General features: G+C 43.8%; 1 protein-coding gene across 2 annotated transcripts in view; it reads right to left on the minus strand.

Annotated features, from left to right (window-relative positions):
- The window catches only part of LOC128770423 (cyclin-dependent kinase 17-like), a 33,689-nt gene that overhangs the window by 1,962 nt on the left and 18,957 nt on the right, over positions 1-12,770 (minus strand). Inside the window, exons 4-17 of one of the 2 annotated variants that reach the window (XM_053884852.1) lie at positions 12,285-12,418; positions 7,456-7,581; positions 5,292-5,348; positions 5,066-5,180; positions 3,824-3,918; positions 3,632-3,694; positions 3,356-3,479; positions 2,638-2,758; positions 1,102-1,199; positions 844-949; positions 718-768; positions 480-522; positions 309-399; positions 90-167 (exon numbers count right to left, since the gene is read on the minus strand). In XM_053884852.1, coding sequence (XP_053740827.1) covers positions 90-167; positions 309-399; positions 480-522; positions 718-768; positions 844-949; positions 1,102-1,199; positions 2,638-2,758; positions 3,356-3,479; positions 3,632-3,694; positions 3,824-3,918; positions 5,066-5,180; positions 5,292-5,348; positions 7,456-7,581; positions 12,285-12,418 — 1,302 coding nt within the window. The remainder of the gene's footprint in view (positions 1-89; positions 168-308; positions 400-479; positions 523-717; positions 769-843; positions 950-1,101; positions 1,200-2,637; positions 2,759-3,355; positions 3,480-3,631; positions 3,695-3,823; positions 3,919-5,065; positions 5,181-5,291; positions 5,349-7,455; positions 7,582-12,284; positions 12,419-12,770) is intronic. The other variant, XM_053884853.1, reaches the window with a different exon arrangement.

Here is a 12,770-nt window from a genome sequence, read left to right on the forward strand (position 1 = left end):
TTGCATGTGTATTTCTGCCTCCTGAAGGTGTCCTGCTGGTCCCCACAAGAGCTCCTGCACCTCAGCGCTGGTGGGTTCTGTTTCCTTACCCGACTCCGGATACGATGAATTCCGGTAACCAGGGTCTCTCTGAAGTTGGACCTCCTTCAGTGTGAATATGGATATGTCTGCCAACGACACAGAGCAGACTCAGTGACGGCAGCGGAATCCACTCATTGCCAGGAGAATGTGGGATTTGAACCTCCACCAAGTAGCGATTGATCTTTTCACTTGTGAGCGGCCAAGCGTGCCGACTCAGCAGTACTCACTCTCTGGCAGCGTGTGCACCCGGGGCCCCAGACTCCTGAAGTATGGCTGCCTCATGGCCTCGTCCGCTGAGATCCTCTTTTTGGATTCGTACTGGAAGTCAGAAACAGGAGGTCAGGTGGTCCGAGCTCAAGCCGCCACACACCACGCTGGACTTTGATATGGACACTCACTCTGAGGAATGACATCAGCAGGTCGATGCCATCCGTGTCCAACCTGAGAAGGAAGAGAAGAGGGAGGGGGTTGAGGAGGAGATGAGGGGGAGGTCAGTGAAGGTGGCGGGGGGCACAGATGCCGGCGAGCGTGAGGAAGGAAGCGGAGTCAACTATTCCACAGGATTTCCTAACAGGAAGTGACAGAGAGAACACGACTCCTAGCTAAACAAGCCCCGAATGTGGGACTCGGGTGTACCTGAGTCGGCTGAGATACATTTGCTCAGTCCCATCTCCAATGATGAGTGGGCTAACAAAAGAGGCGGGACAGTCACGTGTCAACATCAGGAAGCAGCGAGGCGACAGCGAGGCCGTGGCCGAGTACCTGGGCGCGTGGTTGATCAGAGGCTGCGTCTTGTACTTGGGGAACTTGTAGGACTTGAACTCGTCTATGGAGGAGATCCCGGGCCAGCTGTCTTCTGTGGGCGTGCCTGCGGAGGGCACAGGAGTCGACCCGGTTAGAGCTCTGCGTCAGCCCAGGCAGCTGGGAATGTTGTGCCTGCTGCCATAGCAGCCGCATGCTGGGATTAATGCGATTAAAGGATCATGTTGAAAGATCCCGTCAGCAGGGGGCAGCACTCACCCAGCAGCCTGAAGATGAGGTGCAGCTCGTCCTCCACCGTTGAGCCCGGAAACAGGGGCCTGCCAGCCGACATCTCGTAGAAGATGCAGCCCACTCCCCTGTGGGGGACACAAGAGGGAGGGATCGTGTCTCTTTGGGTCACCCGTGTTCTGCTGGGCCTCAATCGTCAGACATTCTTTCACAAACAATTCTCTCCTGTTGCTCAATGCAACCTTTCTCTAATAAAGGAATAGAATATATCTTCTGCTCTAACATGTCTGAGGAACGTTTCTCCAGCATGTGCCAAGTCCCCCAGTCCCACACAGTGTCTGAGCTGCTCACCCATCTGTAAGAGGTACTTCACTTGTTTCTCCAAACCCATTGCTTCATAACAGGCTTGCGGCTGACTTGCTAATCCACCACCTTGTCAGACCAGTTCTAAAGGAAATCTGTCTTCCTGTCTTTGAAGTCTCTCTCTGATGAGTCCTGCGTATGAATGTGTTTGTGTATTTTACATAATAATGGAAAAGCTAGTTTTACTTCCACTGATCTTTGCTCATCTTCCAACCGCTCCTCTGCCAACACCTACTGTCAACAAACACACACTGTGTAACTGCACGAGGAGGCTGTTGTTTTATGTAGTCCAGCTCGATTTGAAAAGTGGGCGGAGTTTAGAAAAAGAAGGAATGATTGGCAGTTGAAATAGCGTTTGGAAAAACTGCCGCTGACTATTGGTATTTGGGGATATTATTTTGGGCCGGTCTATAGATGACATCATCTGGGATAAAGATTTCAGATGGATCCACAGCGGCAGCGCGACAAGAAAAACCCAAGGCTTGCGTGGAAATCAATTTTTAAAATAGCAGCGGGGGGCGTCCCAGTTCAATCGGCTGAAGAGGACGGCTCCGCGGTGGAATTCATCAACAGCTTGATCATCAGCAGACGTGCCCTAAATCTCGGCCTCTGCGGTGCAGATTACAACACCTGTCTGCTCGCGTCATGTGACACGCTCAGTGGACGAGGCTCAAATCGATGAGACACGACGAGCCGCCGTGGAAACTGAAGCAGCCGAGAGGCAAAGCAAACCCTGCTGTTTTAACTTATTTGTGACACATCAAGCAGCTGAGAAAAAACTCTGAAGACCCAGAACCCAAAGAACTGTCATGGAGGGCGACTCATACCAACATTCCAGGCTGTTTATATAGCATGTGTTAAGAAATGAATTAAATATTAAAAGGCTACATGTTTTATCTCAATAAAACCCTTCCTGCAGCAAAATCCACAGGTGTATTATGAATAAAAACTTCATATGTTGGCTATTTATTTTTTGTCTTTTGGCATTTACTATCAGCTGTTGCCACAGCAGGTCAGTCTCATCCATGTTAACCTAACATGGCCGTCCTCCCAACTTTGTCTCTAGTCAGAAACCTTTAAAAAATGTACATTTAAATTCGAAGTGTTGACATGATGAAGCTAAAACACTGACAGAATCCAAACACCAGTACGATACGCAGCATGTGGAGGTATTGAGATGAACCAGCACAGGTGCTCACTCACCACATGTCTATCTGCGTGGAGTACTCTGAGGAGCCCAGCAGCACGTCTGGCGGCCGGTACCAGAGCGTCACAACCTCGTTGGAGTATGTTTTAGTGGGCACAGACTTGGCTCTTGCCAGACCTACAGAGGAGGTAGACGGAACATTAGATGAAAAAAACACCATAGAACAACAGTTTCATGAAACAAAATGCTAGGTTCTCTCTACTAGCACTCAGTTGTGAGTTCCAGAACTCATCGGCGCACACAGAACTTTCCTCAGACAGTTGCTGCTGGGTTGTTGGCTGAACATCTGCCTGTCCAACCACATCCAAAAGATTCTGTTGGACTGAGCTCCAGTAACTGTAAAGCTTATAGAGCCCAGCGGTCACGCTTCAGAAAGTAGTTTTCTCATGGTGGGAACTGCCATTAGAAGATGGTCCACTGCGGTCTGGATGGGTTGGACTCGGATATTTAAATCTCCTAAACCACAACGGCGCAAGCGCCACTATCCCACTGGAAGAGCTTCAGTGAACCTGCATGAACCAGAGAACTGCAGCTCACAGACTTTTCTTGCTCGTAGGACTCAACTTCAGACTTCTGTGCAGATTTCTGTGCACGTCTCACTCCATCGGCCGTTTCTGAAGTTCTCTGGATCACACTGCAGGTGGCAACTGCCACGACCTTGAACAGCATGTGCATTTGAGGATCCTAATCATGAGTTAAAAAAAAAATCTTTACCAAAGTCGGCCAACTTGAGCTCCCCTCTTTCGTTGATGAGCAGATTCTGTGGCTTCAAGTCTCGGTGGAGAACTTTCCGTCTGTGACAGTAGGCTAAACCTCGCAGGATTTGGAACAGAAAGATCTGAGGAGGGAAATGGGACGCTGGTGAGTTCAATGAATCATATCATGAGCAGAAATCAATCCCAGCCAGCTGAGCAAGGAGACTAGACAATGCCTGTACTCCACCACCAGGGGTCGCAGTAGCAGAGGGTGACAGTCGCTTCCCAAACTCACCTTGACATTCTGCATGCTCAGGATGTTTCCACAGTCGTCCATGTACTGCTTTAGATCTTTGTCCTGGAGCAGAGACGGATCACGTGAGTTAGTGGTATCTATGGCGGGACTCTGTCAACCACAGGTGTTCATCTCGCCGACTCGCTGGCGACTTGTGCGAGCGGTCGAGTAAATGTTTGCGTCTGTCCTCACCAGATATTCGAAGACCAGTGTGAGCGACTTCTCGGTGTGGACGATGTCGTGGAGCGTCACGATGTTGGCATGCTTCAGGTCCTTCAGTAACGAGACTGTTGAGGGGAGATGAAAATGAATAATTGTTGAAAACGCCGGAGCTCATAGACATGAGAGGACTAGACTTGTGGACAGACAGGGTGACGGAGAGGTAACGGCTCATCCCTTACACACTGCATGGGCTTCCTGGGGAATACCAGAACTACAAATGGCACTGAGCTGGCAAGGATTCTTGACATGAAATTAGTACATGCATTAGTACATTAGCACATAGTACATGCTGCCAGAAAGCTTTCATCACTGAAGTCTGCCTGGCTCCTTTGAAACCAATAATATTTGTGTCTCCAGTCACCGACCAGATGATCACAGAGAAACAAGGAACAGAGAAGATCAGTTTCTGCCTCCCAAGTTTCATACACAAGGAAATATATATGTCCAAGTGTCCCTTCAAGACATGAACCATGGGCATTTAACATGACTTAGACAGCGTTGTTGCCGAAGTGGTTGCCTCTATGAGCCTGAGGCCAGACATGAACTTCTTATTGAAATCACAGACATCTCATTTGTTGGATCAGAAATGCACAATCCTAACCAAGGGCCGCGGGCCACACGCTGACCGTTGCCTGCAATCATGCAGCCCTCATGCAGTCAGAGTGAAACTATGAAAGTCATCATCTTGAAATGTTCCTAACAAGAATTGCCATTTCATACCAGTCATTCCTAAGTCAATTCTAAATATAACTAGTGAAGGTTTCAGGATGATATTTTTGGTCTCTTTTTACTTTGTTTTCTCTACCTCCTGATTGTATATTTTTGAGAAGTCAAGACTTCCTCAAAACAAATGGGAAAAATGTAATTACTTTGTAAGAATGTACCTTACAATGTTATTTTCATGGGTGCTACTGTCCCAAATAATCTTCAGATATTTATTGATTTACAATGAGCATCCTGAAAAATGTTTAGAAATTATGGATATACTCATATACCTCAACATGTGATCAAACGCTTTGAAAGCTGTATTTGTAGTCTGTTTTTTCTCCATATTTTATGTTATTCACATTTTCCCCAATATCTCCCATATTCTTTCTTCTGTCTTGTGGTTTGACGGGCCCTCACAACAGCCCCAGAATATAATGCGGCCCTCTGCTGGACAGCTAGCTCAAAGTTTACTAAAGACCCCCCGTGTATGTGGGTGCCATGTACCTTCTCGAATTGCCGTGCATGGTGCCCCCTCCTCGTGCTCCAATCGGATCTCCTTTAGCGCCACAAGGTTGTCCGTCAGCTTACTCCTCCCCTTGAAAACTGTTGCATACGTGCCCTGGATAGCAGGGAGAACAGGTATCAGAGGTGCATCTGCTGCTGCGGTCTGCTGTTTTTCGCTCTGGGAACAGCAGCACCTGAGACACACTCAAGGTCGTGACACACATACCTCCCCCAGTTTATCCAGTTTGATGTAGGTCTCCAGCTTTCCAAATCCAATCTCAGACTACAGGAGAAACAGAAAAAGAAGGGGGCATTAATGAAAGCTATGTTGTTACTGGCAATGACAGGCAAACGCCCACCATGGCAAATCCTTATGACAGGATGAAAGCAAGAGGGGGAGCGGCAAATAACCCCAGCAACTATTACATATAATGTCTTTTGACAAGTGACGATCAGCTTCTGGCTCTTGTGTTTGTTCATGGGCGAAGGAGGGAAGATTCTCCGCAGATATATGCTCACTGTTATAAGCTTGTCATCCGTCAGATCATCGTTTTCTGGTTTGCATCTAATGCTATATGAGACGTGCTCGAGAAGCCTGAGATCCCTGTAAGTACCAATCGACATTTCAAAGAGCGGTCTTAAGGAATTTGAACTCCTCGGCACCTGCACAATGTTTAAAAAACTTGTTTGACTGTCAAGTAATAACCCTCTGGCATCAACTTCTGCTCAGAGCTTTTTAACTTTGGCAACATTCCCACATTCAGCCAGCGCCGTCAGCATTTTTCATAGTGCCGTGGAAGAATTACTGTGGAAAGTATGAGGCCATTGAGAGACGATCGACGTTACAACTCCAATTGGATTGCACTATTTTGTAATAACCAAGTAGTATTAGTATTTTGCAGATGTGAATGCTGAGAGGGGTCCCATAACAAAAGAAGTATATCAGGAAGACATGAACACAAACAAGATGTACGTATGTCGACCTCTGAGGGCAAGGTGCATATTTATTAAGCTAATCCTGAGCAGACAGCAGAATAGTGCAACATCCAACATCTGGAGCCTGCGAGACAATGGCCAGTCGCAGCGCTCTCTGCAGAGGAGCTGTGCAGTCTTTCACAGTGCGAACTCTGAAGGACACACTTGAACATGCATCATGTAATTAGAGAGCCGGCTGCTGAAGGACGGCAGAGGTGCGACGTGAACACATGCCATATGAAGGAAGCATGAGACAGTGTTCTCTCACTTTTGCTTTCACATACAACTGAAACACAAATGCTTACGATTCAGGAGCTTATCAGCTCTGCATTATGGCTAAAATGTTAGAAAGAACATCCTATGTGAATTGGAAGAGGGTAATGCGAGGAACCTCAGTACAATACATGGGTACTAATGCAATAATAGCATGATACAGCACTATACTGTGATAGTCTACACAGTTAAGAAAACAAATAAATCTTCCCTCTCTTCACCTGTGTACCCTGACTGCCACTGTGACATATAGTGGAGTAGCTCATGAGTGGCATATAGATAGTAGTGGAGGTGCGCTGGTCGTACTTTACTTCCAACTGAGAAATTTCTATTTAAAAGAGAAAGATATAAAGCGATACCATATCTATATTATATCGGCTGTATCACAGCACAGCATTGATATTTTTTTTCACACTTCTATATAGTACATGCAATGTAACATAGGCAATGTATTAAACAATGGCATGTAAGTAACATAAATGGAAATTGTGTTTCATGTCAACCGAAAAGAGGAGCTTGAAATAAAGATTCATTCATTCATCCATCACACTGGCCATGTTTCCGGTCATAATCTAAATTATATGGCTGTTGTTTGTGCCAACCTGAATGTGTAGTCGGTTAACCGCCCACAGGTGGAGAATATCAAGGTTCACATTCCACCTCCACTTACATGTCACTGTAATATATGCCTTCACAATTGCATGCATGTTTAATATAGCAACAACTGACTTTTTATCTAACAGGTTCACAAGTTAAAGTTGTTTCATTTGAAAGGCCCCATTCAAAGATCAAAGAGTTGAAGATAATAAATAATGATAAATCATGTAAATAATTTAAGGATTCCATCTACACTTGCAAAATTTAACACTAAGTAAAGTCATTAAATCGAACAACATCAACAGTTATAGCGAATTTCAGCAATGCTGATTTTTTTGGTTTACTAACACCAGCTAAGTGTTACATATATTATCTCCAAAGCACATTAACATTTTTATATAGTCACACAACATAAGTCATATGTTTGGTCATTTAATGAGACACTTCAAGCGCCAATTGAGAAGGTGTTTGTAAAAGGAGTGACATCAAGACTTCATCGTGAGTGCCAGTGAACTCCATGTACTCTAATCCACACCCCGGCTCACCAGGGATGCTCTGCGGGAGCGTCGGCTCAGCGGCTGGTCGAAGGGCGGGCTGCTCAGCTGCAACTTCTCCAGGTAACCGTCTGGTATCCGGATGTCAGCGGGCAGGGAGAGCCGCTTGTTCAGGTCCTGGAAAATGCACAGCAAAAGACAGAAGCAGGACAGAAGATTTAATGGTGTTAACCAGGAAAACCAGGCGTAACCCATCAGTGCGCTAAGTAGGTTAAACTAAATACCACAGATTGACAATGCAATGGCAGGAAATGTGAATAAATATGCAGGAAGCAGAAAAAGCCAACACTAGGAGGGCTGCCTTGGGCCCCGCGGGTCAACAGAGGAGCTAGTGTTTATTAGTGCATGCACAGCGGCAGGACTGCATCTAACAAAGGAGGCTCTTTAAGGACTTGGCTGTACAGTGCTTCGCCCAGCAACAAAGTACATAAGCATGATCCTAATAACTTGTTACATAAAAATTACAACCACTCCACAAACAATGTCGGGATTCTTCGCATCACTCATTTCCTCTATTTGTTAGATTATTGTTAATCCTCTCGGCCCATTTCAATCTGCTTCCGACCCTTCTACAGGAGCACAGGATGACCCCACATCCCCTTTGCCCCCTCCTCCTGGTGCACGAGCACGAAAGGAAACTTTGAACCTCCAGCGGTCATAGACATGAAGATCGGCGATGAATGTGTGACCAGGTCCAGTTGCTGGTGGACACGTCAGTTAACCCTTCGGGCTCTCGCTCACTCACACACAACACTGATTCAGTTATGGAAGGCCAGAACGATATTCAGAAAAGTGTGCACTTCACCAAACAGGAAGTTAGTCATCATGTGAAACTTACCACACAAAGGAACTTCTTGTTTTCTTCATCTGAGCAAATCAACTTTCTCTATACGTAATAGTGGAGGCATCGAAGGATCGAACTTAAATCCAAAAGTGAAGTGCAATTTCTGTTCCATAACAATTTACTTAAGAAGGTGAATTTAAACGATGACCCCATTCAATCAGGAACAGGAAATAAAAACAACAATCCTTGTCGTCTTAGCATGAATCCTGACCAATACTTTAAATTTCAATTTTTGTCATCACAAATTGTATCCTCAAAAGATTTCAAAGAGAAACACGCTTGTTGTTTAATTTGATATTTGTTTTTTATTTATAAACGATGAAACAAATAACACATTAAGTGACAGTGTTAACTTGTTTTTAAATTATTTTTGCTATTTTGCTGTTCAATAAACTAAGTTTCAAAAGTGTCACTGGAACGACAAATACAGCTGCTGTAACAGGATGTACTCCACTACTTCATTTCAGTCTGGGAGGAAGTTATTATTACTTCAGGTGAAGCTTTCACAGAACACTTCACCAGAGGAATGAAAGATATTGTCAAAGTGAACTTGGGAAAGAGGAAATTATGAAGCACTGTGCCTGACTGGTGTTTCAGGTGGCCCACTCCCCTTCAGCGCTGTGGTACCATTCTCAAGCAAACTTCAGAGCAAAACAAGCAAAAGAATCATAAAAAGAACTTGTCTTACTGTTCGAGGCAGGTTTAATGGGGATTTTAAATTCAATACACAGCTTTATATGAGCACATTCAGTGAAGCTACCGCTCAACATCAAGAGGACCGATCAGTTGGAAATGACAGTATGTGGCAAAAATAGAAGCTTTAGATCCTTTTGCGAGTATTTTTAGAAGGCAGGGTAGCTTTCATGATCACAATAAACACCACTCAACAATTGACTAGACGAAAGAGTGAGCTGCTCAGCTTTCGCACTCGACTTTGTAAAAGTGATCCGGCGAGTAACTGCACAGCAAGACAATACACGGCTGCTTTCTTCATCCTGCAGCTGAACACAATAGTGTTCTTGAATTGTGAAATCTCAACAGAAAGAAAATGTTACCAGTAACCAGTTTTTGATCTGTAAGTCACCACCGATGCGTTCATCTAGCTTCCTTTTGGGAACTTGAAAGTGTAAAACTAAGTGATTAATTAAGTAGGGGTGATAGAAAATATTGATCCACGCAAATATTGTGAAACTTGACAACACAATAATTGATTCTGTGATATTGTCTAAATGTTTTTAAGTTGGCCATATATAATTTAATACACAGATACTTAGATATGTTGCTTTGTGACATGTAAACTACTAACATTTTCTTGTTGTACGCTGGAGTTATACTGTCAATCAAGGGAGAGATTCATTGTTGGAGTGCGAAATTTAACTCATAATGTCATGACAATAAACTAGTTTTCATGTATTTGATATTGCATTGCATTGTCTGATTTTCCACCTAAAAATGATGGATCAAATTACGATATAATATAATTTTGAAACAGTATTGCAATATATCGCAATGTGTCATATGATCACTGATGTAAACATTTGAATCCGAAAATGGTCTTATTACCCAATGTTGAAGAATCTTTTTATTTTTTTAATTCCAGGATCCAGACGGTGATCTGGCTCACTCCCAAAACATAATCATTCGTTCCTTGTTCACAGGTTTCATCCAAATCCGTCAACAGCTTCTCAAGTTCTTCTGAATGCCGTCTAAAACATAATGGCGGAGAAATTAAATAACAAATCTAGCTAATTCAGACTTGTTTAAAGGCCTTTGAGTCAAGTTTAAAGTATTTTTTTAAACAATGTAATGGTAGGTCAAGCTTTAGCTCAATTACAGCCTCATAAAGTGCATCTGGCTGTTTAGACTTAATCTGTTTTGGCAAACATCCCATTGTTATTGTTTGGAGATTCCAGATAGATGATTTTTTTTTTCTCCCTGCAGAAAGTGATGCCATCAATCCTTTGACCTTTGAGCCCCTCCCCCTACTGTTGTCCAATCAACATGTCCTGATCTGTTAGAACAGAAGCCCATCTGGAGCGTATTACACTAATCCATGTGATGTAATTCCAAAACAGCAGTGGCTTCCACTGCAGTCAGAGAAAGACAATCCGGTACCTGACCACCAAAAGAGGGATTTCCTCACTCATTCTTGTCGCTCCTTTCAGCGTGACTGGCATTCAAAGGTGACAGAAGGATCTTCAAAATCTGACTTCATCAACAGAGGAGCCTTTGCCGAGTGGACACAAACAATAAATCCGTTGTCGTCCCCGCTCTAACTAGTGTAAGGAAGGAGACGGATGAGTGGCACTTCCACACCACTGATACTCAGCAAGAGGTGATGTGTCATGTCTGAAGCCCCAAGTGGAGTAAGCAGCTTAGCTTCATGTTGAGAATTTTCCCCTGGTGTGCTCAACAATGTGTTGGGAACACGCAGAGGCAAGTTCACACACGGGCAATTTAATGTCAAAGGGCTTGACTCACTATCAGCAGACACGACGACCTTATATGGTCGATCCCTATTATCATGAACTCAACAATTTTATAGAGTAAAAATTTAAATTGCTCAAAGGAGAGTATAACTCACTAAGTAAAAACCATTGAATTTAAGGATTTTTTTTACAACAGCCGTGATCATCGTAAACACATGACAAAGCCAACACAATCTGAAGAAAATGATTCCTGCAAGCAGGAAACAAAGTCACTTTCACTCTCCCCCTGGGCCTGAAACTAGGTAGTTAGCTGGACTTAGTGAACATCCTTAAATCCCATTAGCAGCCATTAAGATGGACTGACGTGGATTTGTTGTCAAGGAAGGCAAAGTACAGAGTTACTTTAATTTGAAATAAAAATTAATAAACAAAGAAAATAAATAATTAAGAGACACATAGTGCTTTATTTTGCGATGACACTCACTATGCTCAACTGATAACTGTGTGACCTAGCCTAAGGAAACACAGAATGAAAGGTCTTGGTGGCTGATATTGTCATAGATTTTGCAAAGTAACATGTTTTATCTCATTTTATTTTCAAATGTTTGGCTCATGATTTAATGTGCAGTGTTCAGTGACCCGCACACAATCACCAGCAACCTCTTCTAGCTACCAACAAACTCCCAAGCTGCAAGTAGCTACCGGAGCAGCTTCCTCACATCGAACAGTGAGACATCTGTTAAGAACACTTCATTTCCTTGCAACAATTAATCATAGTGAAAAGAGTATGATGTCACCAATGTCAGACCACTGCCACAAAAAGGTGAGGAATATAGGAATTCTCTAGTATGTGGTTGCATTTTTACCTTCTGCTTTGAGAGGAGAGGCAGAGCTTCTACCATCTCAAAATAATCATCTCCAACCTCTGCTTTGCCTTTATGGCATTATGTAAGCATCACATTGACACTCACCATGGTGAAGCCCCCATTCTGCCATGCTATTTTATTAGGAAAACAGCAACACTTCAAATAGAAGACAACATTTTCCACCAGTTCGGATGTTGGTATTGAATATTTTACCATCTTTTCACCATATTGTATTTACAGTGCATTACATAACTGCATCCCACAACTGAAAAAGGGTGATAAGTGGGAGGATGACAGCATGGAACCTTTCTCAAAACAGCTTTTAAAGTGTGTTCTGAAGGACATCGCAGCGTGTATATGTGTTTGTCCTGTTGATATTGTGTGGGCAGTTGAGGACTCGCAAGAGCGTGTGTGCCTGTGTTCAGGACACACTTCATCAACACACCTACACCGAGCTGCTGCACCTAACTGAACAGCAAACAAAGCTACCTGAGAAATTCCACAGCCAGCGAGCTCATTTAATCAGAGTATCCTAACAGCAAAAGAATGAGCAGCTTCAGTTTATGTGTAATAACGAACATTAGTTTGAACCATAAAACACTCTTAGAAGCGGTCACTAAGTAATTCAGTTGAAACATAAATAGAGGAGAGAACATCGGCAGAATGCTGGAGGCGGCTCACCTCTGCAGAGATGCGTCTGTTCCCTCGGTTCCTCAGACAGACTCCTGTGGGCGACTGCACCTCATCTGACGACGTTCCAGAAGCCTGGTCACTCTCACCATCTGACCCCATCTTCATGTTCTCGTGGACAATGTCTAGATCCGAAGAAACAAAAATAAGTGGCAGCGAAAGAAGGCAGTATGAGAAAACATGACAGACTTATATTGACTTATCAATAATTTATCAAAGGAAATGCATCAGCCGCACATGACGTCTGCAAAGCACAATGAATACAGTCCTGACTATGGTGTATGGCAAATGGAGGCTTGTCTTGTTGTGAGGCGCCCTTTTTCCAGTACAGTTTGATTTAATTTGCATCCTTTTAACCGTTGCAGAGACGAGGTAAAACTTGTGTTGGAATGGCATCAAAATATAAGTCACATTAGAATAATGCGCACCTGCACTTGGAAGGTCTTTATGAAGCTTGACAAAAAAAAAAAAACACGC

Source organism: Synchiropus splendidus, chromosome 14 (genome assembly GCF_027744825.2).
Source record: "Synchiropus splendidus isolate RoL2022-P1 chromosome 14, RoL_Sspl_1.0, whole genome shotgun sequence".
Lineage (NCBI taxonomy): Eukaryota > Metazoa > Chordata > Actinopteri > Syngnathiformes > Callionymidae > Synchiropus > Synchiropus splendidus.